Genomic DNA, 26,428 nt, shown 5'->3' on the forward strand with positions numbered 1-26,428 from the left:
GCCGGGTGAGAATGATTGGCCTTGCACTCCTGATCCTCCGTCCTCCATTTCCCAAGTGCTGGGATGCCGGCAGGCATATGCCACCTCAACCGGCTTTCAGGATGCAAGCCTATATATCCAGGCCTTGCTGGTCTCCTGACATCTTCACTTGGTTGTCTTCCAGAAACCTGTAAGAACTTTCTGAGAGGGAATGGCTGCCTCTCCTGCAGATTTAGTCTCCTTTCTGTCTTGGTAGGCTCAGAATTATAGCATCCTCTCTTCTTAGTCTCCCAAACAGGACAGGAGGTCATCTGGCTCCCTGCTGCCACCCCCGCCCAGTGACTTCGCTTCTCTCTACCCATCTCTACCATGCTGGCCCAGGCCCTGACTTCCCCACCTCCCATGACCAAGTAGTGTTCCCTACCTGTCTGTCAGCAGCCGCACTGTGTCTATTTCCCCCTCCATGCGCCTCTCCACAAGGCCTCAGTGGCCTCACTCGCCTCCCCAGGATCTTGCCTGTGTTCTGGGAATACAATGGACTTCATATGGCTCATTCTTGGGGTGGCCAGAGCCGTCTCTGTCGCCTCTCCAGGAGGAGGAAGAGAGCAACGTCAGGTGGCCTGGGACTGATAGCAGCCCCTCCGTCCGCAGTGGGGGTGCACGGAGTCTCCGGGGGAGAATCTGTGGCCTGCCAGTCCGTCCATTGTCTCCTCTTTCCCCGATCTGTTCTTTTTCCATCTCTCCACCTCTCCCAGAGCTTTGCAGTGGGGCCCGGGGTTTTTGTACTGACTGAAGAGGCATCCTCTGACCTTAGAAAAGGCTGATAGCAGTTGCCTGGAGGTGTATGTGTGGGTGTTGGGAGACAGTTCTTGGCCATTGCCGTTAGGGATACCTGGTACTACAGAAAAAGGTAGAAAGGGGACTTGGGAGAAGCAGATGAGAAATTCCCATTTGAGGGCTTAACTAGGGGGTAGATGAGATGGCGGGAGCAACAGCAGCTGGGGGTGGGGGCAGGAGGTGCTGAAGAAGGCCTCATTCCGAATATAAAGCCAGCATCCTCCGGCCTCAGGAAAGGGTCACTCATCACTGTTCTCACACCCTTCCCCCTGCCCAAGCATCCTGACTCTCCTAGTCTTTGATTGAGTGAGAGGCAGAAGCCTAGATCCAGGCCAGTCCACAGAGGGAAGGAGAGGTCTGCATTCTTCAAGTGTTAATGATCTCAGAGCTGGGCAGGAGCTGAGTCCCCAGTTCAGCTAAAAACAACAAACAGTTCCCAGGAGGGATTTGTGTATGTCCTGAGAGTCAAGGATTTCCGCCCCGATGGGGGCTGTGGGGCCTGTGAGGCTCTTAGCAAAGAAATTCCCCAGAGATCAGTAGCCTCTTGACCTCAAGGTATCACTTTGAATAGGGACCCTGTCCTCTCTCTCTGTCTTCCCTCTTCCCTCTTATTTTCTTCCAGTGAGGCCCAGAGCCCAAGCCTCCTGCCCATACCCGGGATAATTAGGAGACTCGAGAGAAGGGTCTGGTGCATCCCCCACTGGTTTCTCTACTCTTCCAATGAGCCAGCGCGTGACCCTGGGCGTGCCATTTGGTAGATAAGTACACCAAGTCTCAGTTTAGAAGAGCCTGCACCAGAGAATGGTTCGGTTGGCAAAGTGATGAAACCCACTTTTCAAAAGCCAGGGGGCTGGGTGTGGTGGTACGTGCCTTCAATCTCAGGAGCTGGGAGGCAGAAGCAGGTGGGTCTCTGTGAGTTTGAGGCTAGCCTGGTCTATATAGTGAGTTCCAGGACTGTCAGGGCTATGCAGAGAGACCCTGTCTCAAAAAAACTAATCAACCAAAACAACACCACCACCAACAAGAATAATAATATTAATAATGAGGCCATATGTGTTGAGCTATGCTTGTAATCTCAGCAGTAGAAAGGTCTCTACCTCTATATCTACCTCTACCAGGCAGATCCTGAGGTTCGCTCACTGGCCAGTCTAGGCAACTTGGTGAGCCTTAGGTCAGCGAGAGACTTCAAAATCAAGGGGGCTCCTGAGAAATGACCTTGGTCTTTCCACACAAGTGTGCACAGATATGCATCTGCATGCTCACAAACCTGTACATACACACAAAAGGAAGTACCCACAACAGCCACTGGCCATGCTGGGGCTGGGCCAGCATCTGCCTATTACATGCTTTCTACCCACCTCAGCCTCTCTCTGCAGGGCTGGACTATGCTCAGTGGTCCCCAGAAGAGGACAGGCCTTCCCCCTGGAGACTTCTAGAGGGCAGCTTGGGAGACAAGCCAGATCTATTAGGAGGTGATAGTCCTGGTCCTGGGGGGTCCTAATTAGGGTCACTATGGTTGTGATGAAACCATGCCCAAAAGCAAATTGGGGAGGAAAGGATTTATTTCACTTACTCTTCCATATCACAGGTTCATCACTGAAGGAAGCCAGGACAGGAACTCAAACAGGGCAGGATCCTGGAGGCAGGAGCTGATGCAGAGGCCATGGATGGGAGCTGCTTACCAGCTTGCTCGCCATGGCTTGCTCAGCCTGCTTTCTTATAGCACCCAGGACCACCAGCCCAAGGATGGCATCATACATCATGGGCTGGGCCCTCCCGCATCTATCACCAATTAAGAAAATACCCTACAACCTGACCTTATGGGGGCACCCTCAATTGAGGGTCCCTCCTCTCATTACTATAGCTGTGTCAAGACGACATAAAAATTAGCCAACACATGGGGAACTATGAGGGAATTGGGAGGGGGCAGAATTCCAGAAGCCACACACACAGGAAACATCGTACCTGCACTTGGCACAGATCCCCTATAGGTCTCCAGGCCATGCAGTCCAGGGTGTCCCCTTCCTGGGTCCACACTACGCAGAGTTTATTGAACTCCTGATGTGTTCTGTTCCTTAAGGTAAGTCTCTTCAGAGCCATCCAGCCACTGGGCTTCTTTTGTGAGTCCTTTTTTCTTTATTTTTATGTGTGTGGGGTGGGATGGGGGGCGGGGGCGGGGGCTCACATGCTGTGGTGTACGTGTGGCAATCGGAGGATGACTTTCAGGCATCAGTTCTCCTTCCACCATGGCTTCTGGGGATTAAACTCAGTTGCTCAGGCTTGCAGGCAATCATTTTTCCATCCAAGCTGGTCCTCTTCTGTGGTTTCAACCCACCTTCTTTTCCAGCTTCCTGTCTCCACACACTCCTCTTCCCTTTCCTCTCCCCTTTCCCACACCCTGGGCCTGCAGCTTCCTTTGGGGGTGTTCCCACCAAGTCCCCAGGCTGCCTTCACTTGCTCCCTCTGGGTCTCTTCATTCTTTACCTCTCGCCCTGCTATAACTCACAAAGCCACACCCTCATGTTTTAAATCCATGTTTATTGACCACAGCTCATTAGTATGGCATAAATCACATCAATTGAGACGTTTTCCGAGGTTAAAAAGACAGTCTGAAGTCCCTAGGTATGCTGAGGCACACGTGTTGGGGCCTCACTCATACCTGCCCAAGGCTGGAAGCCCACCACGGACCGGCCTCCACTGGTTCTTCTCCACCTCCACCCCCCAACTCTCCCCCAGGCCAGAGGCTTCAGACAGAAGACATCCACAGTCAGGAATCGGCAGTGTGCAGCCGTCCCGATTCGGTGGTCATCTTGGCATCTTGGACTTTTGGTTCCTGTACTCTCAAATTGCTTTCCAGAGATGAAAGAGCATCCTTGGAGCCTTAGGGAATGTTTAAAGAACCCAGGAGAGGAGGCCGGGAATGGCAGGGCTAGAGAGCTTGCTGCAGATATACCCCAACTGCTGGCAAAACTAGATCCAATGAGAGTTCATCTGCGCCCTTTTCCCCTGGCCGGCTTCCGCTAGCCTCAGCAGATAGGGGCATTTGCACTCACAGAAAGCTTCCCTCGTGGATTTTATGAAGTCAGAACAGGGTTTAGCAGCATGGCTCACCACCCTCCGTCACCATCACCCAACCACAAGGACCATTTGCCACTGCATGCCCGAAGGAGCTGCCCCCTCAGCTCACCTGGGCTTGGATTTAGGAGTGTGGTAGAAATCACCTCCACACACAAAGCAAACCGATGAGGGATGCTGAGGCCAGTACAGTGACAGCCAGTACAGAGGGAAAGCTGGAAGAGGCCCTGGTCAGTGGAACCTCTGGGGAGGCAGGGCTGGGTGAGGGCAGTTTTGGTCCCAAGATAAAATGCATAAGGACAAGGCTCCATGATAAATGGGGGCAGAGAGCTGGGAATGCACTTTTCAAAAGAGGCTCCAGACGATCTAGTCCGCAGTCAAGGTCTGGAGACCGTGGCAGACACACCTCACTGCAGCTACATCGCCTTAAGACTCTGGAAGGCCACCTGTGGCCTTGTCCTTGATGCCCTGTGCCAGGCTTTTACTGCAACCATACATGTTCACCTTCAGCCCCTTCCAGAGTCACCAGAGGGAGGTTCCAGGGTCACAAGGCAGAGCTCCCATTCTAGCAGGATCAGATGAGGGCCGTGTGAAGAAGAGTGCTTCCTTTCTGTGGATCTTTCAGATCAGGAGTCACCCCACTCATCCCAGACCCTGCCTCCTTAGGTAGAGCTACTTCTATGGTCCCTATGGTCTACAAATGAGATGGAGTCAGGAGCCAGCAGCAAAGAGGCCTCCAAGTCTGCAGCAGTGAGAGGTGGTGCATGGATTGACAGCCCATGCTTGTCTCGGGCATCATCCATACTACCTCATCCACAGCCACGAAGTATTTGGCACAAGTCAAGGTCTTCCGGGATGTGGGGGTCACATACAGAAGGGCAAGGTCCTTTTTTTGAGGCCAAGTGCTGGCCATTTCCAGAGGGGCCTGATGCATTTTCTGGACCGGAATCCACCTTAGAGACATGCTCGGAATGTGCAGCATCTGAGTGAGTCAGGCAGAGGAGTTAAAGGCCTGGTAGGAAGCTCGCTTCGACCGTTTGCTCCCAGGCAGGGGATGGAAGCTCGTAGATGTGGGTGGCTTGTTCATCACCACAGAGCCTGCCCGTGTCAGAACTGGGATGACACTACCTCTCAGGCAGTTGCCAGGGTTCTGGCCTTGTACCCTCAAGCAGGAGACTCTCCCATGCGGGAAGGTGTGGGATGTGACAGACAGTGTCATGGCTACAGACTGGACTGCAGTGGGCTCTGCCCACCTTTGTCCCAGTATAAAACTCCAGCTACTCTTGGAAAAGAACCTTCCCCAGAGAGCCTAGATAGGCTCCTCTTCTTGTTCACACAAAACAGTGTTCCCTTGTGAGGCTCCCTGAATAGAGCTGGGGTGCTCTCAGGGGCCTAGAATCCATAAGAGCTCCATAAAAGATGACCTATGCCTGAGGTCACTGATTCTCACTCCACTGTGGTGTGGACAGGAGCTGGCTACCTCAGAGCCCGCTGCTCCCGGAAACTTCCAGAGGTCTCTAGTGCTCCTTGAACAAGCGAGCCAATTCCTGAGAACCTTGATTATGGCTAGTTCATCTTGTGGGGTACAGACCACCTCCCCTCCTTTCCCTTCTCTAATCCAGGGGCCCATCAGGCCTAGCCATTACACTTTCCGTCCATCAATCCAACCCAGTTCCCAGGTTCCTCTGGCTCCCTCCACATGTCCACCTGCCACTTCTGGTCAGCTGCAACCAAGGCTCAGACTTGCTTCTAATTAAAAAAAAAAAATTAAAACAAACAAACAAAAAAGAGCAACATATAAAAGGATCCTAATTCTACCCCAGGAGCGCTCTACACTTCTTCAGCTCACACGGAATTGTGCTGAGTGGAGTGGAGACGACCCCATGTAAGGCCCGGAGATGCACTTGATTCTTTTTGTGTAGGAAATGTGTCAGAATTCCTCTCCCCTATGTTAAAATGTGAATGGTTAGTCTCCCTACTGCTGGAGGTTGACTGCTTCCCAGGCAGCCCCTCCCTGCAGAAATCGCTCATGAGACTCCTTCCCCTCCCCAAACATCCGGCCTGGATAGTGCTGTGTTTCCAGGCCGGCTGATCTTCACTCACAGCCCCTTATTGTACACCACTGTGCGAGCTGCTTGTAGCCCGGGCTATCTCAGGCTCCAACTGGGAAGTTTCAATCTGAGGAGAGAAAGAGAAGAGTGAAGGGCTAGGGAGGGCCAGGAAGAGAGGTGCCCTGGATCTGGTACCCAGAGTTCTGTGCACGTCCACCAGCCAGTGCCCACACGTCCTAGTGAGGGTACACATGCTTCCTTTTACATCACCCTTCCAGCTCAGGGCTAGCCTCTTTCTTGTCAAGATTTTGGGTTTCCCTCATTCAAATGCTCTTGTTCCCCATACTGCCAGCACATGTGAGACCATTCCTCTACCCCACCACCAGCCTCTCCCTTGGCAGCACCCCATTCACTACTCTCCTGGACCAATAATACTGCAAGTCTCAGAGACTCCATCTCTGTCTACACACACACACACACACACACACACACACACACACACACACACACACACGTGGTGCACGCACCCCAGTTCAGATCTCAGGGACCATGACTTCAGCTCCTTCCCAGACTCAAGGATCCTTCTAGCCCTGATGGTAGAAATCCTGCTTTAGAGGTCTCTGCCCATGCATCCACCTTTCAACTTGACCACCTCACAGAGATCTTCAAAATCCACCGTCCCTGACTGCAGCGCGACCCTTGCGGGAGCAGCTTCCCCCAGGCCCCTGCCCGGTCAAGTCCATCTCCCATCCTCTACATAGGCCACTGGGTTGAGTCTTCTCTGTCACCTCAGCAGCTCCCCATGGCTTCCCCCTCCTGAGCTGCTGAGCCGGCTTTACCTCAGTGGCACTAGTGAGGAGCTCCTCAGACTCACAACCCACAGCCTACCAGGGTCCACACTCTGCCCCTCCCTCTTGCCCCCCTCAGTGGCTGTCCCTCCCCCTTAGAAGGCAGAACTCCACCTGGCTCCACCTTCCTCCTGCCTCTGCACAGCCTTCTCCTAGACGTACTTCTCTCCCAACTTTGCGGAGCACTGACTCCTCCCTGTGAGTGTCTCCACATGCCATAAGGACCTTGCATCTGAGGAAACTCCTTTTGCACCACGGCAGGCTTGCCTGCGGCCTGGTATTTCTTCTCCTCAGCAACCATGCTTCTTTAAATTGTCCATCCTGGTCAAATCCACCTGTCCACCTCCCACTGGCTTCAGCCCACAGTAAATCTGGCTCCTGTTCCCATTATCCTCTATGAAAACCTCCCTCTGCAAGGTCACTGTTACCCTCCTTTCACAACACCTATTGGACACGTCTTGGAGTACTTGGACTTGGTCTGGCTGAGTCCCTGGTGGTTGTCATGTCTGAGGAGTGTCCAGCTGTGGTTTTCCCTTGAGCCACAGGCCAACAGCTGACTGCTGGCTAGTCAAAGATGGCGGATGCTTCATGGATACATAAACTCAACCATTCTGAAATAGAACTGAGTCTGCTATTTCCCCTGCCTCAGCCCCAGCTCCATGTGACAGGCAATAACACCCTTATCAAATGGCTGTCTGACTAAAGACCCTAGGCCCCCTTCCCTTCCCTTTCCTCCCATCCACTTCAGCCCACTGTCTTCTGAATCTCAGATCTGACTGCCCCTATCATCACTAAAAAAAAAATGGTTCAGTGGTCTCCACGGCTAGGCTTCCCATTATCTCGCAGACACAGGACATAGGTACTTCTTTGAGCTCATTAGACGAACTGGGCTGTTCCCTGCTTCACCCCCAAGTCTCCTGGGTTGCCCTGACTATTAGAGGCATCCTCCCACCCATTCTCACTTCCACCCAATCTTCCTGTTTTCAGTCAGCTTCATAGGCCTAGTGTAGACCATTGCTCATCTAGGCTGGTGAGGACAACCTTTCTGGCTCAAGACCCTCGAATTTCTTCTATCGGAGTGATATCCCAGCATTGGGGGGCTGACCGCTCACTCATCTTCTACCTTTCCACGTCAGATCACAAGAGCCCCCAAAGGCAGGCCTGTGCAGATCTTGTTCACCCTGAGTCATTAAGGCCGAGCACAGTGCTAGAGTCTCTCTGGTTGGACTAATGGTTGGAAAGAAAATGGGCAGCAAGCACCTAGAGACTACCGCCCAGATGTTGGCCTTCAGCTCCAGGGTGAGCCAGAAAGGATAGCATGAAGTGGACCAGTGAGGGAGGTGGTCTCTTAGTGCTGACACCATCCCCCCTCCCTTCCACCCCAGCTTGGCATGCGATCCAGGCAAGATCATAGAACTAACTACCAGGCCTTTCTGTTGTAGCTCAGCTGACCGTGATCCTAGGTACATACTACATGTGAAGTCCTGGAGGCCTTAGGAGGTGGCCAGAGGGTGGCACAAACAAGGGAGACTTTGGGGAGCCCAGTCAAGCCAGGGAGCCCAGGTCAAGGTCCAGGCAAGAAAGAGTTTGGTGAGGACTAGAGCTGGTGGGCATGGATGGGGCCCTGGAGAAGGGGCATCCATCCCTGTCCTCCTCAACATCCCAGCACTCTGGCTACTTGAGATGGCCAAACAGACAGGAGCTAGGCTCAGGACCCAGGACCCCTCTCCTGAAACCACCTGCTCGTGCCCCACACCTCTACCCTGAGCCCCCTCCACCCCACCAGCCCCCCTGGTCCCCATGCTGCCACTGACACAATGCACAGCGCCCACGCTTAAAAATCTAAATGCTTTTGAAAATGTTTAACCTAGTTAGACAAATTAGCAAAAATTTGTGCAAAACAATTTAGGTATTTAAAATATTCAATGTTTTTAAAAAACTGGAAAACTGTTCTTAGCTTTCAGCTGCAAAAACCAACAAAATATAACATCCCAGCAATCTTACCATGAGGTGTAACATAACCCTTCGGGAAAGCTGTTAAACAGCTACCGAGGCATCCTGGGAAATAGCACTTCATTTATTCAAATGCACATATGTCAGGCTTTTGCACCATATGTCATTCCAAGCTATTTACAGTAATAATTAAATCTTAATCAACGTTTAACCTCTGTAAAATGTTTGAAGAATCCTAATCACCCTTCAGACTGCACTAATGAAGGAGAAATATATAAACATAAAAGGAAAATGATGCATAGATACCACACTGGAAAGAACAGTAATTGCAAAATTGTATTTCTTTTAAATATAATCAGTAAATGATGTAAAGTAAGCCAAGGAGTATTTTAAGTTAAGACATCTTGGATGTCAGAGGTGTGAGCAGCTAATTTTGTTCTGCTACCCATAACAGATGTAGCATATTTTATTTTAGTGCCATTATTAGCAGCTCCCCATGCAGCTTTCACTGAAGCACCGAGGCCCGCATTAAAATCCTAGAGGCTGCTCACCACCGAGGTGGAGGACCGAGGCCCAGGGCCACGGCCTGCAGGGCCCACTTCCCACAGAACACAGCACCCCCTACAAGACTGAGGCCCCTCCATCATGGCATCCAGGCTCCCCTGGGCCCCCCACTGAGCTGAGGGCAGCAGGTAGAATGGAAACAAGTGTGGGGAGAAGCAGGCAGTGCGAGCCTCCTGGGGGAGGTGGCCAGGCACTCTAGAGTAGGGTCTTGGGGACAGAGTCACTATTCCTGCTCATTTTCATTCAGTGTGTGTATATGCTCGCATTAGCCAACTCCACACACTCGGACTGGGCGAGCAGTGACCGACAGGGCCAGCCCACTGCCCTGGAGAAGCTGGAAGTCTAGGGGAGGAGTCAGAAAGTGAAAGCAGATGGATTCCTGAGAGACAAAGTACCATGGAAACTGGGGAGGGCCTCGGGGTTACCATGTACTGGAGAAGGAACAAGGAAGGGAGACTTCTCAGAGGAGGTGGGCCAGGAAGAGAATGGAGGATTTGGATGAGAGAAGGCAAGCCATACTTGCTGGTTTATTAAGAGGAAGAAACTGGCTGGCCAGTCAGCATGTGCTGTGGACAGGAAGGAGGGAGGTTACGCGGGACACGTGGATGTCAGCCTCGGACGGGCAAGACATCTTAGACTACCTGGAGGTGTCAGCCATTCTCCAAGAGAATTAGGGAGCTATGGAAGGACAGTGAGCAGGGATGGGCACACCCAGGCTTAGAAAGGCCCCTCTGGCCATGGCAGAGTGGAGGATGGGGAGGGAGAATGAGGGGGTAGGGGATCCTCCCAGAGGAACAGCTGTTGGAACCAGAAAGTTCTTAGGTCCTGCCTTCTGACGCTGCCCATGGGGGCAGGAGGAAGAGTCTGCCAAAGAGCCTTTCCGAAGATGACATCCACAGAGCTGATGACCAATTGCATGTGGGGGTGAGAGGGAGGTGTCGAGGATGACTGGGCGTTGGATGACTCCTAATTCTAGCTCCGGAGCTGGGGTGGTGGTGATACCATTCTCAGAGGCAGGGAATATGGGAGGCGGGTGGGCTGGCCATGCTGAGGCTGGGGTGCCTGTGGGTCTCCTGGGTGGAACGGCCTGAGAGGCAGATGGGCCCAGGGTTCTGGGCTCTGGGCAAGAGGGAGCCGGATGTGCGCGCACAGCCAGTGCCTCCAGAGTGGGGGAGCTTGCCCGGGAGAGCAGATGGAGGGGAACAGGCACATTCGAGGGGTGGGGAAGGGAACGAGCCCAGGAAGGCAGCCTTAGGCGGCCAGCACAAGCAGCTGAACAGTGACATAGGGTACCCAGACACCTCAAGGCCCTCTGGACCAAGTCAATGACGTCTCACAGTGGTCCCAATGACCGCTTTGCACCCCCCACCCCCGCAGCTAGATTGTGGGGAACCTCCTGAAACGGAGACTTCCCAGCACCCTTGGGTGCATACAGCCCTACTTCCACTGTGAGACAGGTCAGCTAGCCACCTGTGAGGACCCCTCCAGTTCTCTGGCCACGGCTGGGTGTGGGGCCAATGAGCTACCATCTTCAGATCTCAGGTGTGTACGAACCACCAAGGGCCCTCCCCATTGGGCTAACTGGGGGAGGCCAGGACAAGGACCCTGGGGCTGCCTACATCATCAGGCCACCATTCCCTCCTCTTATCCATATCCAAGTAGATCGTAGGCCACCTTTCTGAGATGAGGGCAGGGGGGCAAGGTTCTCCCGAGGAATTTCTCCAGGTCCTGCCTGGCACTGTCCTCCAAACCTGTGGTTCACAGTATGGCTGGACACTGCAGGTTTTCCAGCTGCCCTCTCCAGCTCCAACCCCTCCCCCATCCCCAGAGCGAAGGACAAGTGCTAGTCTTTCTTTTGAGGACTCCTGGGCTGCTGGATGGGACTGAGAGGTGACTTTAGGAAGCGACAATTCTGCTTTATATGCCACATTGGAACTGGCACCGTGGCCACAGTTGCTAGCAGATGGGACTCTGGAGAATGAAGAGAAGAAGGCTCAGAGAGGCATAGGTACAGCCCGAAGGGGCACCAGCACCAGGGGCCCTGAGGGGTGGGCTGAGGAGGCTGGGACTTAGTTATATCCACAAGGCAACTGCCCCAGGCTCCAGGGTGATGAGATGGTGCTGAAAAGCCACAGGAAAAAGAGATGGCCCCAGCTTCAGGCTGTTGACTGAGGCCACCAGGAATCTGTGTGTCTAATCTGGTGGGCTTCTTCAAGCCCAGGCTGGTAGAGCTGAATTGAGGCTTTCATAGAGAAGGGTCTGGGAGAAGGTACCAGAGCCTCAGAGAGCAGGAGCTGCAGGAACCATAGAGGATGCTGAAGGTATTGCTCAGTACATGCTGGGTGGTACTTCTTGCCCCATAACTGGCGATGCCATGAATGTGTTCAGCCTGCCATGAAATAAGCACTACCAATCTGCTGGGCCTGCTTCATCAGCCCCATTTCCTTCCTGCAGACCAAGCTCGAACCATGAAGCCCCCTCTCAGGAGACACCCCAAAATGCAGAGTACCATGTCCAGTATCTCCCCTAAATACTCCAAGGCCCAGTTAGCTCCAGAGCCCTAGCTTCCCTACAGCTTTCCTTCATGGTCTGGGAAGGGTTAACCTTGAGTTATTTGCAGCCAGACACCCTGGGTTGGGGTGGGGGCCAGCAGTCAGGAATGCACTGGGGGCACCTCTGCCTTCCAGCCTGGGAGCACACACACACCTGCAGCCAGGCCCAGTGGATAGTTTACATATTTGAACCTGGAGCTAAGGTGCAGAGACATAAACAGGAAACTGGATCCCCCAGCCGTGCCCCATTCTCAGGGGCTTTTCCCTACTACAAAGCACTCCCTCCCCCTGCCTCTGCTGCCATGGCGGGCTTTCCTACCTCCTTTTCAAAGAGAAGGGCAGAGGGGTGGGACGTCCAGCCTGACCCTGTGACACAGCCTAAAGCCACTTCCGTGCCTGCCCAGGGGTCTGGGCTCCGAGGCAAGCAGGTGGCACAGCACTTGACATAGGCCTCCAAAGCCTGGCTGGTCCACTGGGCAGCCATCTTCCACTTTTCTAACCAGGACCGAGCCAGCGTTGGGTTCTGCTCATATACACACTGCACATCAGTCTCCGAAACTGATCTGAGAGTCTCTGAAGGGTAAGGGTAAACTGGGGTACTGGAGCAGCTGAGGCCTGAGCTTGGACCCCTGAGTGCCTGAGTTAGGCCTCTGGTACCCATGATGGACCCCAACCGCCTTCTGAATGAAAGTCACACTCTAGCTAGGCATGGTGGCACATGCCTATCATCCAGCACTTGGGAGGCAGAGGCAGGAGGATTGAGAGTTCTAGGCCAGCCCAGTCTAGATAACAAGAGTCTGTCTTAAACAAAACAAACCTAGATGCCTTGATTCCAGACTCAGCAAAGCCACCTCCCAGCCTATTACTCCCAGAACCTTCTAGAACTCTTCCTGTTGGTGGAGAAGCTTGGATGGGCAAAACTTCCACTGAGCGAAGACCATGTCTGGCCTGCTCAAGGCCTCTTAGGGCTTTCTCAGGGTTCCTTGGATGCTCTGCTCTTGAGGTATGAGGTATATCTGCCTCCTCCTGGAGGGATCCCCTGATCTCATGCCACACCCAAGATTGTGGCCTTGAGCATTTCCAGCACTTGTCTTTATCTTCATCACATCTCTGGTTGAAGACTAGGGCAGAGAAAAGACAGATTACAGCTTCCACATCCACACGGAGATCCCCTCAAGATGACTCAATATTCCAACTCAATCAAACTGAACTAAAGACACCCCCACACACACACCGAATATGGGGCTCCTCCCCTGAACTTTGTAGACCCAGCAAGTGCTCCAAGCCCTAGCTTCATTTCAGAACTTTATATTGTTCCTGGGTGCCCTCTGGTGGACTGACCTTAGAGTCTGTCTCTCTCTGTCTTCTCAGCCTTGAGGACTCAGTTTCTCCACATTTATATAGTAGGGAAATTTTTCTAGGACAAAGATAACGGCTAGAAGTGGGTGGGAGGGTCTTAGGAGGGGGTAGAAACTCGCATGATGCTATGGGGCAAGGGTGAGATTGTAGCCATCTTGCCCAGCCCTAGCCAATAACACCTCTCACAGGCCTCGGCCCTTGCGGTAGTCTAGGCACGCTCCAAGCCCTTCTCACTTAGTGCTTTTCACTCAGGGAAAACTTTGCCCAGCAAATCCTCCACTCCATCTTGAATCCAGTGAGGTATTCTAGCAGGTTCCAGGAGGGAGACCTGGGAAGGACAGGTTGGGAGGTGGCTTTCCTGAAACATATCATTGAGAATGTGTGCATACTAGTGGGTATGCACGTGTGTGGGCCTGTGTGCATGCATGGGTTAGGATGGGGGGGGTGGGGAACAGGCAATATGACAGGTGGCGTTGGCGTTCCTGGGATCCAAGTGGCTTTGCCATCCCCGTTTGTCCCTCCTGGGGGGTCCTGTGGGCAAATTCCAAGAAAGCAGCGGGCGGGGAGGCGGCAGATTTCTGACAGCAAAAATAGCCTGCTTCGGCGTTCAGTGGGGATTGATTAAAACCAGCAAACGAGAAAAACCCCAAACAAACATCTCTAAGCAAAGATGGATGTGAGACTAAAGAGGAAGAGGAACAATCCTCTAGGGACAGTGAAAGGTCCTATGGACTCAGGAGGGACACAGTGCCTGCTAGACACTGCCTCTGACCTTGTTTGGGTCCTGGGAGAGCAGAAGGAGCAGGGGGCAACAGTCAGGGGGCACCAAATGTGTCGGGTGGTGATAGAGTCGGGCTCTCAGCCTTACATGGAGGGAGGGGAGGCTCTGTCCTAAGGCTAGAAATGAGACCAGAGCCTACATGTTTGAGGCAGGATGGATCCTGAATATCAAGAAAAATGTCCCAGGGACCAGGCATTCTAGAAGATTCCCAACTCTTCCCTCAAATTTGCTCTCCCAGAAAGGGAGACAAATTGGGGAGGGTATTGGTTTCTGTTGTGTCGGGCTGTCACGCTGCCTAGCCAGGTGGGTCCCCCAGTGCTATCCCTTTCTGCGGGGCTGATGAGGCTAGACAGAGCGGCTCTAGTACCCATGGGAGGGGCGCATTCTTAGGTGGGAGGGTACTTCTTTGTTTCCTCTCTATGAAAACTATAGAGGGACAAGAGGAGGTGAGCAGTGGGGGCTGAGTAGAGATGAATGTGGCGCTAAGAATTACTTCAGAGTCCCAAGTTGAAAGACGGTGTGCACATAGTGCTGAAGAGGGCTCCAGCCTTCCTCCCACCATGCCTGAGCTGGGGAGTGGCTGGACGGAGGGGGTTTGGGCGGGGCTGATTGATGCCTTTTCTTCCAGTTAAGGTGTTCAGCAAAAGCTAGAGACTGGGGAGGAGACGTCCATCTGCTGAGGTGTCAGGAAAGGCCAAAGGCCAGGGGCCAACAAAAGACGAGACAGCAGACAGCGCAAACAGGCCCAACAGGAAACAACCTTCCGGCTTGTGAACATGACTCCTGGGCCCCCAGGAGGCCTCAGCAGCAACAAACACCCTCCCTGCTAGTAAAAGGCTGGGCCTGATCTCCAGACCGCCTGCCTTGGAATAGCTGGGTGGACAGCGCCCGCCCGCCCGGGGGATGACAAGGAAGGCATGCTCCACAGGAGGCCAAGGGCCTTGCCCAGCCTCCTCTTGGCACCATTCAGCTAGCACTCAGAGGGCACACTCACACTGTGAGCAAGGCAGGCGCCTGAGGATCAGCATGGGACTTTGAGTAGCGTGGCTGCCATCCTTCTGATTCCAGCACCTGCCTCTTATTTTCACTTCCAGGTTCCTACAGGGCAGAGAGACTGGAAGAAACTGAGTTCTAATACTTGCCTTTTGGCTGAGGTCTTAACTGGGGCCATATAGGGATCAAGCTAGGAAAAGCCAGCCAGAGGGCGGCGGAAGGGAGGCCCCAGGCTGCAGGATGGCCCAGTACAACAATCCCCCACACACACCTAAAGACAGGGCTGAGCCTCAGTTGCCCCCCCCCACCCCCTCACCCCCACTCGTCCCCAGACAAGCCCCGCCTTCTTCTGTGGACACATTTCAACCTCACCAAATCGGCTAATTATTGACAGTTGGTGAAGAGGAGATTTCACTTTTTCCTCCTGTTAAACTGCTCCTAATTAGCTCCCTGTCACCAAGCCGGCGCCCGCCCGCTGCAGTCCCCGTTCACAGCGCCTCATTAACCTTTCGCTCCTCTCCTGCCGCCTGCCAACAAGATGAGGACAAAACCAGATTGTGGAACAATAGCTCCCGCTTGTACAGCAGCCCCTTCTCTAGCCCCCGAGCTCCCCAGGGAGCAGAGGGGGAGGGGAGAGCCTGGATATGGGAGAGTCCCCGAGGACTCAGGGAATTAAGAAAGACAGAGGCAAGGGCGAGGGAGGCTTGGCCAGGGCACTGCTTCTTGCTCCCTAGGAGACCTGCGGTTCATTAAACTGCTGGGTTGGATACATTCCCAGGTAGAAAACATTGCGTGTCAGAATCGGAGGGGCATTCATCATTGCCCGGTCCAGACTCCGGGGACAGCCAAGCCCGTGAACCCAAAGACTGGACTCTGGATGTTCCCCTAAGACAGTCTAAGACACCAGTGTACACGCAGATGGGGCAGAGGAGTAGATTAAGTTTGCTTATTCAGAGGCCTAATATTCACAATGGACAGGGTCTGAAAGGCGGCCCTAAGTCAGGACCATGTCAACTAGGGAGCCCCGCACAACCTACCCTACCTCAAGGGCCCTTGGAGCAAGCCATAGCATACCCCTGACTTTATCTCCATCGTAACTACTACCCTTATGACTTTATTTCAGCTTTTTTTGAGACAAGGTCTTATGTAGTCCAAACTGGATTCAAAATCACTGTGTAGTCAAGGATAGCCTTGAATCTCTGATCACCTAGGCTCAGGTATGTGATATCATACTCAGTTTTACTTTGTTTGTTTGTTTGTTTGTTTGTTTGTTTTTTGGACCCAGGATCCCCCTGTATTATCCTAGCTGGCCTACAACTTGCTGTAGGCTGGCCTTGAATTTGTGGGGATCCCCTCCTTCTGCCTCCCAAGGGCTAGATTATAGGTGTGAGTCACCACACCCAAGGACATTTAATTACTTCGTTTTCAACACCAGAATACATGCTTCTGGAGATTAGAAGACTGTCCCAGTCACAAGAGAGTAGCCTACTCTTCACGGGAGACCATGGGGCAGGGGACTTATTCTAGGTGCTGTTGGGACACCACGGTCTAACCAATGCTCCAACTGCACCCTTATCCTCCAGGTCAAAAGAAAGATACATTCTCCCTGTCCAGTCAGTGAGTTTGAGGCCTGGCAGGAGGCCAGATCTAGTTCTCATACCCAAGTTCAGAGCTTATTCCAGATCCCACCTCTTGGTCTCCTAGATGCCCCCGCCCCGCCCCGTTCTGTTAGAAAACAAAGAGGTACCCCCACAGAAGGTCCCTGTAGATATGAAGGTGGATTCCCTAGGAAAGGCAGGCTGTCTAGAGGAGGTCAGTTTTGTTGTACTGATAGATAAGCAGGGGCAAGTCTGGCGTATATACTTGGTCCCTCTTTTTTTTTCCCCCAAGATAGGATTTCTCTGTGTAACAGCTCTGGCTGTCCTGGAACTCACTCTATAGACCAGGCCGGCCTCGAACTCACAGAGATCTGCCTGTCTCTGCCTCCCAAGTGCTGGAATTAAAGGTGTGGACCACCACCACCTGGCTTGGTCCCTCTTCTTATAGTAAGGTGTGGGCATGCTGGAGAGTGTGACAGAATCCTGTCTGGACAAGCTGCCTCTTATGAGCAACGTGGACAACATCCTCAGCCTTCAGCTGCCCCAGTGCCCTCGCTGGAACACAGGAACATGTTCTCTGCTGGGCCCCTCTCCAAGCCTCCTCCCCACTCCTCCTCCCTTCCCCTCCTTGGCTCTCCTGAATCTGCTCCCCCAGGTTCACTCCGTACCTCAGCTTAAACTTGACCTTTCTTTCTCAAACATCTCCTCCTCCAGTCCCTTCAATGTACCAAATGAGAGGACCGATATTTAGCACAAGACGCCCCAAGGCCAAGTTCTCAGCACAGAAGAGATTTATTTGCCCAGAGGGATGAAGGGTGGGAATAAGAGACCAAGACCGGAGTCAGAGGATGAGAAGGGACAAGGGAGAGGGAAAGAATATTTATCTCAGAGGGACAAAGGACAGTCTCTGGATAGGGACAGACATGGCCCATAGGCAAATGGTTTATAAAGGTAAAAGGGGAAACCCTCTGTTAGGATGAGGTGTTTAATTTTGATTGAGCATGTTAATTAGGGCAGCCAAAGGGGAGTTTCTGATAGCTGGACTTTGCTAATCAGCCTCAGGAGGAGGAAGTGGCCAAATAAGGGAATAGACCTCAGTGCCTAGCTTTAGGAATGTAATCTAATGGTTTTTAGCAAGGCAGAGGGAATGGGGGAAGGGCAAGGCCTGCCAGAGCCATGTCTGCCATGCTCAGGCTGGCTAGAGTCCCCTCACCAAAGGTTCTGTGTCTCTAGGCAAAACTCTCCCCCAGAGGTCAATGACCTCAACTGATTTGGTAACATTTCTTGATACTTAACTAGACTTGAAGGACTTAAAATACAAGGCAAGCAGAGGCCTAATGGTGTGACCTCAAGTCAAGGTAGCTTAATTACTATTTTTGAGTTGACCATGATGCCATTTCAATGAGCAGAAACCCTCATTTGAAAAGAGCAAAGCTCTCTCCCAGGCATGGAAGGGGAAATAGAAGTTCTTCCTCAAGCTCCGGGGTTAGAGAGTCGGCCACCACACCAGTCACAGCAAGCTAGCCATCCTAGGCACCAGTTCCTGAACTTGGTCTCCAAGTCTCCTAGCTAATTAATTAGTACTTCAGCGATTACTTCTGTTGACAGCCTTGGTGATTTTTGGCAAGGTTGGGTCAGCTCAAGCAAGTCCAGACTCATATGGCAAATTCCCCTGGCTTCTGGGACATGAGACATGATCCCTGTACTGCAGGAGTATCACCTTGTTAGAATTAATTGGGAAGGTGAACGAAGAAACCAATGGCTGATGACTTTGGTGCCTTGGGTTGCAGACAGGTCTCAAAATACTCTATAATATCCAGGTTGGCCTGAACCCTGTTGGGGAAGGTGCAGCTGAGCAGGGAGTTCTGAAGAGCATGTTACTACCCTCTCTTCTGAAGGACAAAGACCTCATGCAATTCTTTCCAACCTATAAGAAGTTTGGGTTGTGGTAAGTGAATGTGGCTAGACGCTCAAAAGCACTAACATCCATATACTTGAGCAGGCAATGGGGACAAAGGAGTCTGGACCTTGACTAAAGCCTCTTGGACCAGCTGACTAGACCCCCATCTGTACCGGGGTATGGCCTCCAGAGCGTCCCCTCCTAACAACACTGGCTTCTGCGACTGAGGGCTGGTCCCAACCATGGCTGTTCTCAGTCTTGTTTTCCTGTAAAGCCAGGAGGATGATACATGGGATGATCCTTTCTAGCTGGGATGGCTTCTGACTTGGTGATCTGGGGATTCTCTGTCCTGGATCCTCTCCACAGGTAGAGCTTCCAGCACAGTCCTGTCGCCAGAGACCTCAGAGTCACCTCTGCCCTGTTTCCAGGGTTTAGAGGTGCCTGTAGCCCTGGGTTCCACTGGGAGTTCCCAGACTCAGCTTTCCTAGGTTTGGAAGAGCACTGAAGGCACAGGGAACTTTAGCCTCACACAGCACACCAGGGTCCCAACCGTGAGTGTCCCAAAGTGACTCCAGCCCCTACACTAAGGCCCTGGGCTTCCAGTCTTCACTAACCTCCCCACACCCCCACCCCCATTGCCACTTTCCCCCAGGAGCCCCGGCTTGCCCTCCGTCCTCCAGTTGGGCACTTCTTGAAGCAGGGCTGTCCTCAAATCACTCTGGAGAAGTGTCCCCCTCTGGCCACAAGCTCAGCCACTCTGAACAGCAGGTTGGTCCTCTGCTCTCTTGGCCCTTGCCTCTGACTTGCCATCCCCTGTCCTCTCCCCTTACAGCTGCACCTGCCACCTGCCCACCCTCTCCAGCAGCTACCGGGAGCAGGGCTCGCCCCTGCCAAGGCTGGTCCCTTGGTCTATGCTCCAGTCCTTTTCTCTCTTCTTGGACTTTACTCTTTCTCGGAAGTCCTCTATTCTCTCCTGGTGTTTCCATTTTGCATGCACACGAGCTCTAGAGGTCTGCTGCGGCCCCACCCCTCACCCCCTATGCTGCACACTCTACCACTGGGGACAAGGTTTGCCTTTATGGTCTAAGGACAAGGGGTATTCGCTAATCTCAAGGAATTTGAACATCCCAATCTCCGTGAGCCTGGCACTGTCCTTGCCTGGAGGCTTCCATCCTGTTCCTGTGGCACGAGACACTGTCCTAGACTGTAGACCTGGAGCCAGCTCCCCACAGGGCACCTCTGCTCACAGGGTCCACAGGGTCCTCCCACCCACAGGTCTAACTGACTCAACTCTCTGTCCTCCCTCAACCCTCCCCTCTCCCCATCTCCATCTTGTGACAACATGACTACATCTGCCTTCTGGTTTCAAAACCAGAGAGCCAGGCACACATCCTGCAGGCTCCCTTCCCCTCCCACCACATGCAGCTCTCGAAAATCCCGAGGAAGCGGCTGCCCCTCTCTCACAATGGCCCCGCTTCTCAATGCCCACTGCCAACAGCCTGGTCCAAGCCGCCATCATCTCTCACTGGATGCCCGCCACAGCTTCCTGATGGTTCCCTCTCCAGAGATCCAACTCAGCTTCATGAAGCAGCCATGGAGACCATCCGTTCCCGATCAAGAGTCCTTTGTGTAGCCCTTTGGATGCTATCTCCCCCCGGCTTCAGCCTTCAGGTTCTCAGCACCACCCGGGGCCATTGGGCTTTACCTGGCTCACCTCATCTCTCCCCACTACGGCTCACAGGGCAGACTTCATTCGGGTATCAAATGTCATCTTACCTCAGAACCTTCATACGGACTTATCCCTCGCTTGTGTGTCCCCAAACCCTGCTCAGCGGGCCAACTCCAACCCAGCTTCCAGGCCCCAGGAAGCACCACTTCCCTCCAGGCTCTGTTTGCTCTGCTGCCTCTTTTCTCCCACCCTAACCTTCCTCGAACTTTGTTTGCTATTCCACAGCATCCTGTGTTGCTGCTTGATCTTTGAAAAGGTCATCCTGGGCCAGGCTCGTTCCTCGTTTTTCCTTTATGCATTATTGTTGTTGTTATAATTTAAGAAAGAATCTCACTCTGTAGCTTAGGCTGGTCTCCAACCGACTTTGTAGCTCAAGCTGGCCTCAGACTCACAGCAGTCCTCCTGCCTCAGTTCCTCCACCCCACGGAAGCCATCGCCTAAGATGCTGGGATTACAGATGTGAGCCATCACACCTGGCTTCATTCATGGTTCTCACCACAGAGCCTGGCTCAGTACTGCAGTCAGCATGGGTTAGGTCTTTGTCAATAAATGACTCCTCCCTGCCCTGCCCTTTAACCCCACTGACCTCTGACATCTGCGGGAAAAGGCTGATGGCCAGTGGCAGGGCCAGGCCGAAGGCTGCCAGGCACACGAGGCTCTGCACGGGTAGGAGCAGCCGCGGGCGTGCCTGCAAGAGAGCTGTCCTGTGGAGAGAAAGAGGGCCGTGTGAGGTGCACAGCCTGGGCTGGATAGCCATGAGCTGCCAAGCTCGGTCCCATGCTACCTCAGGGCCAAGGCAGCAGATCCCGCAGCCCAGGGCATCTTTAGCTAAGTAGAATGGGCACTATCTTTCACTAGTAACTACTGCTTTCCCCACACCCAGCTATGAAGGACATTGCTGGACCCAGCAAGGAATCCTCAGCTACTTAAATCATAAGCAAGTTCTTACAGTGGGACACCCTTCTACAGTTGTCTAGCCCTGTTCATGGAGATAGGAGTGGGGCAGGAGAGACTGTCATCCCTGGCTCCTGAAGAGACATGCGGGATGGTCTTTAGATGCATTCAACAGAGGAAAACCCCAGTATGTGCCATGCAGGGAGAAGACACAGAATATACTTGTGTACATACACACATGCACATACACAAATACATGCACATGATCAGGGAGAGGCAGTCCTTATCATGCATGAGAACTGAAGACATCCCGTTGACTACCACTTCCATCCAAGAGCCATGGGGAGGGCAGGCGTGGCCAAGGGACTGGCCCTGGACTCTTGTGGCTGCTGGACTCTTGTGGCTGCTCTTATTATCCTGAGCTGCTCCGAGCTCCTGACTTCAGGACCCTTTGAACAGCTACACCCCCAAACATGATGCAGTTGTCACCCACTCTCTATGGCAGGATTTGGGGGGCATGATTCCTGAGCAGGAGAGAAGTGTGAAAAACTTCTCTTCAGGGTGCCGAGTTTGAATGAGTTCTTGCGACAGAGTGGGGGCCCACCCTAGCTGATAAGCACCTACTCACCACACTTACCAGAAACCACCATTGGGCAAGATCTATGGCATTCCACCCATGGAGACCTGGCAATTCCAGCAGGAAGAATACCTGGATTGTCTGCTAGAGATATTAGGTGGGCACTAAACCTGGTCTCAGTAGCCACAGCAGCCTCAAATGACCAGCCCGAGTGACAGATGACAACAGGCGCTCTTTCCTCTCCCCCACTGCAGCAGGTCTGGCCCCAATCACAGAGGAGAGGCCCTTGCTGTACACTGTCTAGATCTTGAGTGTCTCCAAACTGCCACACATTAGAGGTCTGCTCTCTAGCCTGTGTGCTGGGAGATGGCAGAAACTAAGGCTTGGGGCGGGGCAGGGAGGGGAGGGGCGGGGGTCTTCAGTTCACTGAGGTGGGACGCCCTTCAAGAGCATGAGAGATTTCCAGCCCCTCCCCTACCACCTTTTCAATCTATAAAGGGAAGAGGTTGTTCTGCTACCTATTTACCCCATGTTGGCCTGCAGCCCCAGGGGTAAAGCTGGATGACAGGCTGAATTGTCTGAAAGTGAGAACCAAAATAAACGCCTTTAATTCCAGCACTCGGGAGGCAGAGGCAACAGATCTCTGTGAGTTCGAGGCCAGCCTGGTCTACACAGCAAGTTCCAGGACAGCTAGGGCTGTTACCCAGAGAACCCCTGTCTCAAAAAAATCCAATCAAATCAAAATAAAAAAATAAACATTTTCTAAGTTATCTCAGACGTTTATTCGAATAAAGGAAAACTGACTAATCCATCCCTCTGGGTCAGGGTCCTAGTCTTGGGGACAGGTAACCCCCCTATCACCCTTCCCTTTTGGGGCAAACTCAACACGCGGCAGATAGCACAGTTGGGAGGGGCAGTTCTCAGACCTTTGGTGTATACTGGAATGGTCTGGTTAACAGTGTAAATCCCCAAGGGCTCCTGATTCCACGGGACCCTCCTTCAGCTGGCATTAGACCCAGGAACTGGCATTCGTGAATCTACAGATCACACTTCGGAGAGGCGGCTGCCTTTCCATGTTCTCACTCAGGTGTTACCAAGACCCAACTGCTTATCAACTCTAAGCAAATCCAAAGGTCAGCCAGCTCAGCAGCAGGTAAGTGTGCATCATTTTTGCTGGTACTGCTGTTGCCTGCACAGAGGATGCGAATCCTGACAGGTGCATTGTTCTCTTGCCTTTCCTGGCTGGCCCGGACCCCGTGCTCTGTGTGGATGTTGGATTGTTGCTAGGTTCAGTTACTGGGGTTGGGGCATGGGGTCCCCCAAGGAATAAGCGGAGTAAGGCAAGGGTGCTAAAATCAAGCTCAATCCCAAAGGAGTGGCTCCCCAGTCTCCCCCCAGTCTCTGTTAGCCCCGGGCCTCACAGGCTTCCTCTGGAGTCACACAGGGGTTGGAATGAGGCCAAAACCAGCCCTGTGAAGCGTGTAGCTCTGATCAGCCTCTCCTGCCTGGGACTCTGGACTGTCTTCCTGGTTCTGCAGCAGTTCTCGGAGGGTGTAGCATTCCTGGAGGCACAGCCCTGAGGATCACCTAGAGCTGGGAATGGTGACTTCCTGGAAGTAACGCTGGGCAAACTCCCATCCATGGAGATTGTGACCTTGGCTTCTCTGAAGGGAGGCTGGCTGAAGTCCCTTGTGGGCAAGTGGGTCCAGGGAGCCCCAGGGTTGCAACCTTTGAGAAGCCTGCAGAGTCTGGTCCAGAGCCCCCAAGAGAAAACACAGCAGGATGGGGGGAGGGGAGAAGAGGGAAATGGCAGGCAGGGATTGGAAAGGCAGCTGGGGGAGTTAAAATATGCAGATGGAGAGATGTGCGAATGCTTGGAAAAAGGAAAGACCCGGATCACAGGCAGCGAAGGAGCTGGGGGAGCGGACTAAGGGATCTACCATGGGTGGGGCCAGGACCTCCATCCAGCTTCCACCCCCCCAGATGCACTTTTCCAGTGTATTCTGAACCAGGGTCGCAGGGCTTGGGGAGCAAACGATAGCCTTCCTGTCCCTACATCGACACCTGTCTCTGCGATGATGTGTTACATCTGGGGGCCTTCCAGCCCTGGCTCGGAACCCAGCTTACTGGCTGGTAGGGGCTGCAGGGAAGGTGTGGAATATGAGGCTTGAGTGTGGGCAAGGGGAGCAGAGAAGGTGTTCCCAGCATAGGTGGAGGTCCCTCTACTTCGTGCACTTCAGACTTCTTTGGCTCTCAGGGGCAGGGACAATGGTGCCCACAGAGTTTCTTTCCACCTCTGTCTAATCCTAGCTGGAGGCCCAGGCTCCAGACCCCAGCGCTCCTGCCAGAGAGGATAGACTGAGGCCAGAGGCAAGCGAGGCGGGTCCCACCCCGGCTGCCACACAACAGCTGGTCGCCCCCCCCCCCTTGCGGTGAATTCCTTCAGCACTTCCAGAGCAGCCCTACTTTGCGCTCCATTAATTTGCAAGTCTGCTTTGTAAGTGTGCTTTTGTCTTTCCTCCCTGGCTGTCCAGACTTCCCCACCCGACCTGGCTACAGAGGGTAGGGGTGCCCACCTCCCACCTGCCCTGAAATCTCGCACCAAAGAACTCTGGACAGCACAGCTGGCCACCTCACAGGAAAAAGATGCTGGGTGGCGCCAAATGCCAAGCCCGGGGGAGCAAGACAACAGTGGCCCCGTTTTCTATGTGGGAAACTGAGGCTGGAAAAGCATACTTCCCTATTAGACATCTCAGCTGGCTCTGCTCAGTGTCCTGCCTCACCTGCCATCCAGGCTCGTGTTTTTATAGTGGGCGTGAGATCAACAAGCCTTTGCGTGTACAAACTGGGTCTTATCCATCTCAATATTCCCGAGGGAACTGGGACTGAACTCTTCCTCAAAATCATCCCAGGAACCCCCAGAAAAGATCAACTATTAGTAAGCCGCATGGAGCCCCAGACCACTGACCTCTCATTACCCTACCCTAGAGCTTCCTTGGAGCCTGGGATGAGGCAGGCCAGGCAGCACTCCTGACACTTGGTTGGGAGGGTTCACAGCCAAAATAATCCCCATACCACTTCCCATAACTCCTAAAACCAATTTAAGCCGACAAAGCAACGCCATGCCAAGCCTCCTTCAACTCTACAAACTCAGTTCCTATGCAGACTGGGAAAGCATCACAGATCCTGCTCCTCTCCAGCAAATTCGTGTCAAAGGACAAGCCTCTGACTGGCCTGGCTGAACTGGCTTTCCAGCCGCTCCTGTGTAGTTCTCGGGTACCTGTGAACTGTGCTGAGGGTGCTGGGTACTCAGACAGGGAGGAGGGTTGGAGCTTCGGACTGTCTGCCACGGATTAGCCTAGCTTGTCCCAGCCAGCCAAGTTCTCCCAGGCCATAAAGCCAGAGCCAAGGGCTTCTGGATTCCTCAGCTGCTTTGTGACACCAGTCTGGGCCGATGAGACTCCATTCACCCTCAGCAGCTTTTTGTGGGTCTTAGTTTGCAGCCAATCCTCGGCTTCGCTGGCTCCGGCTGTCCTCTGATGCCTGTGTGTAAGAAAACTTCTCCACCTAATCTGCCAGGTGAGGGCTCTGTCCCACCAGACTTGCGCCAGTGACAGGTGACTAACAGTATTCAATGAGCACCCTCCACGCTTCCCACCGCAGGCCTCAGCACTGAAGAACCGCACCCTCCTCACCTGCTCCTGGTCTGCCTATCCGTATTTTCAGTCACTGGTATTTGGGGACAGCCTCAGTTCAGGAGAGGGCTGTACACAAAGCAGGGACACAAAGGGTCACCCCCAATTTACTTTTGTCCATGTTTGTTGGTTGGGAGTTTCCTCGCTAGGTTGACTTCTTTTTTTTTTTCTTCCCTTCCCTTCCATTCATTTCCTTCTTTCTTAATGTATTTTTAAAACAAGGTTTTTAGCCCAGGCTGGAACTCACTATGTAGTCCATGCTACCTTCAAACTCATGACAATCCTCCTGCTTCAGCCTTCTGAGTTCTAAACCACCATCCCAGTTCCAGATGAACAATTTTTTTGGTTTTTCGAGACAGGGTTTCTCTGTGTAGCTTTGCGCCTTTCCTGGAACTCACTTGTAGCCCAGGCTGGCCTCGAACTCACAGAGATCCACCTGCCTCTGCCTCCCAAGTGCTGGGATTAAAGGCGTGCGCCACCACCGCCCGGCCAGATGAACAATTTTTAATCTCAATGCTCAGATACAGAGGTTCTACCCATTTCTGGGATTGGAAGGTCTCTCTGATGGGCACATAGGACCCTGGTCAGTTTGCCCCAATGGGCATACTTTCCTTCAAGCATGCTGGATCCTAGAGGATCTCCACAAGGCAGTTGTCCAAGAGAGAGGGACATGCATGTGCCAGCCACGCTCTGTGCCTCTAGTGTCCCTCCACCCAGGGCCCTTCCCTGTCCCTCCCCAGGCCTGCTAGACCTCCATATGCATTTGGACTGAGGTTCTCCCCTCCTTCCCTGTTCAGCCTCTTCCCAGCTGCACCCTAATCTTTACTATCCTATTACAGACTCCCCAATAAGTAGGAGCCTTTTATTATTATTATTATTATTGTGCTGTTCCCTATATTATGTGGACAGTGACATGACAAATAGTTGGCCTTTGATCTTCTCTGAAGGAGCTTTATTATAATTAATTTATTGGTTGTTTTTGTTTTGTTTTGTTTTCTTAAAGACAGGTGGCCTGGGACTCATTATGTAGACCAGGCAGGCTT

The 26,428-nt window shown here is 53.0% G+C and overlaps 1 protein-coding gene across 5 annotated transcripts in view; it reads right to left on the bottom strand.

The window, feature by feature from the left end:
* Positions 1–3,337: 3,337 nt before the first annotated feature.
* Sfxn5 (sideroflexin 5) overlaps positions 3,338–26,428 on the bottom strand; it is a 124,009-nt gene continuing 100,918 nt past the window's right edge. For all 5 annotated transcript variants that reach the window (XM_028860192.2, XM_028860191.2, XM_028860190.1 and 2 more), the window contains 2 exons: positions 20,806–20,923; positions 3,338–6,069 (listed from right to left, as the gene is read on the bottom strand). In XM_028860192.2, coding sequence (XP_028716025.1) covers positions 6,039–6,069; positions 20,806–20,923 — 149 coding nt within the window. In that variant the 3' untranslated portion in view covers positions 3,338–6,038. The remainder of the gene's footprint in view (positions 6,070–20,805; positions 20,924–26,428) is intronic.

The sequence above is a fragment of the Peromyscus leucopus genome, chromosome 3 (genome assembly GCF_004664715.2).
Source record: "Peromyscus leucopus breed LL Stock chromosome 3, UCI_PerLeu_2.1, whole genome shotgun sequence".
In the NCBI taxonomy this organism is placed as follows: domain Eukaryota; kingdom Metazoa; phylum Chordata; class Mammalia; order Rodentia; family Cricetidae; genus Peromyscus; species Peromyscus leucopus.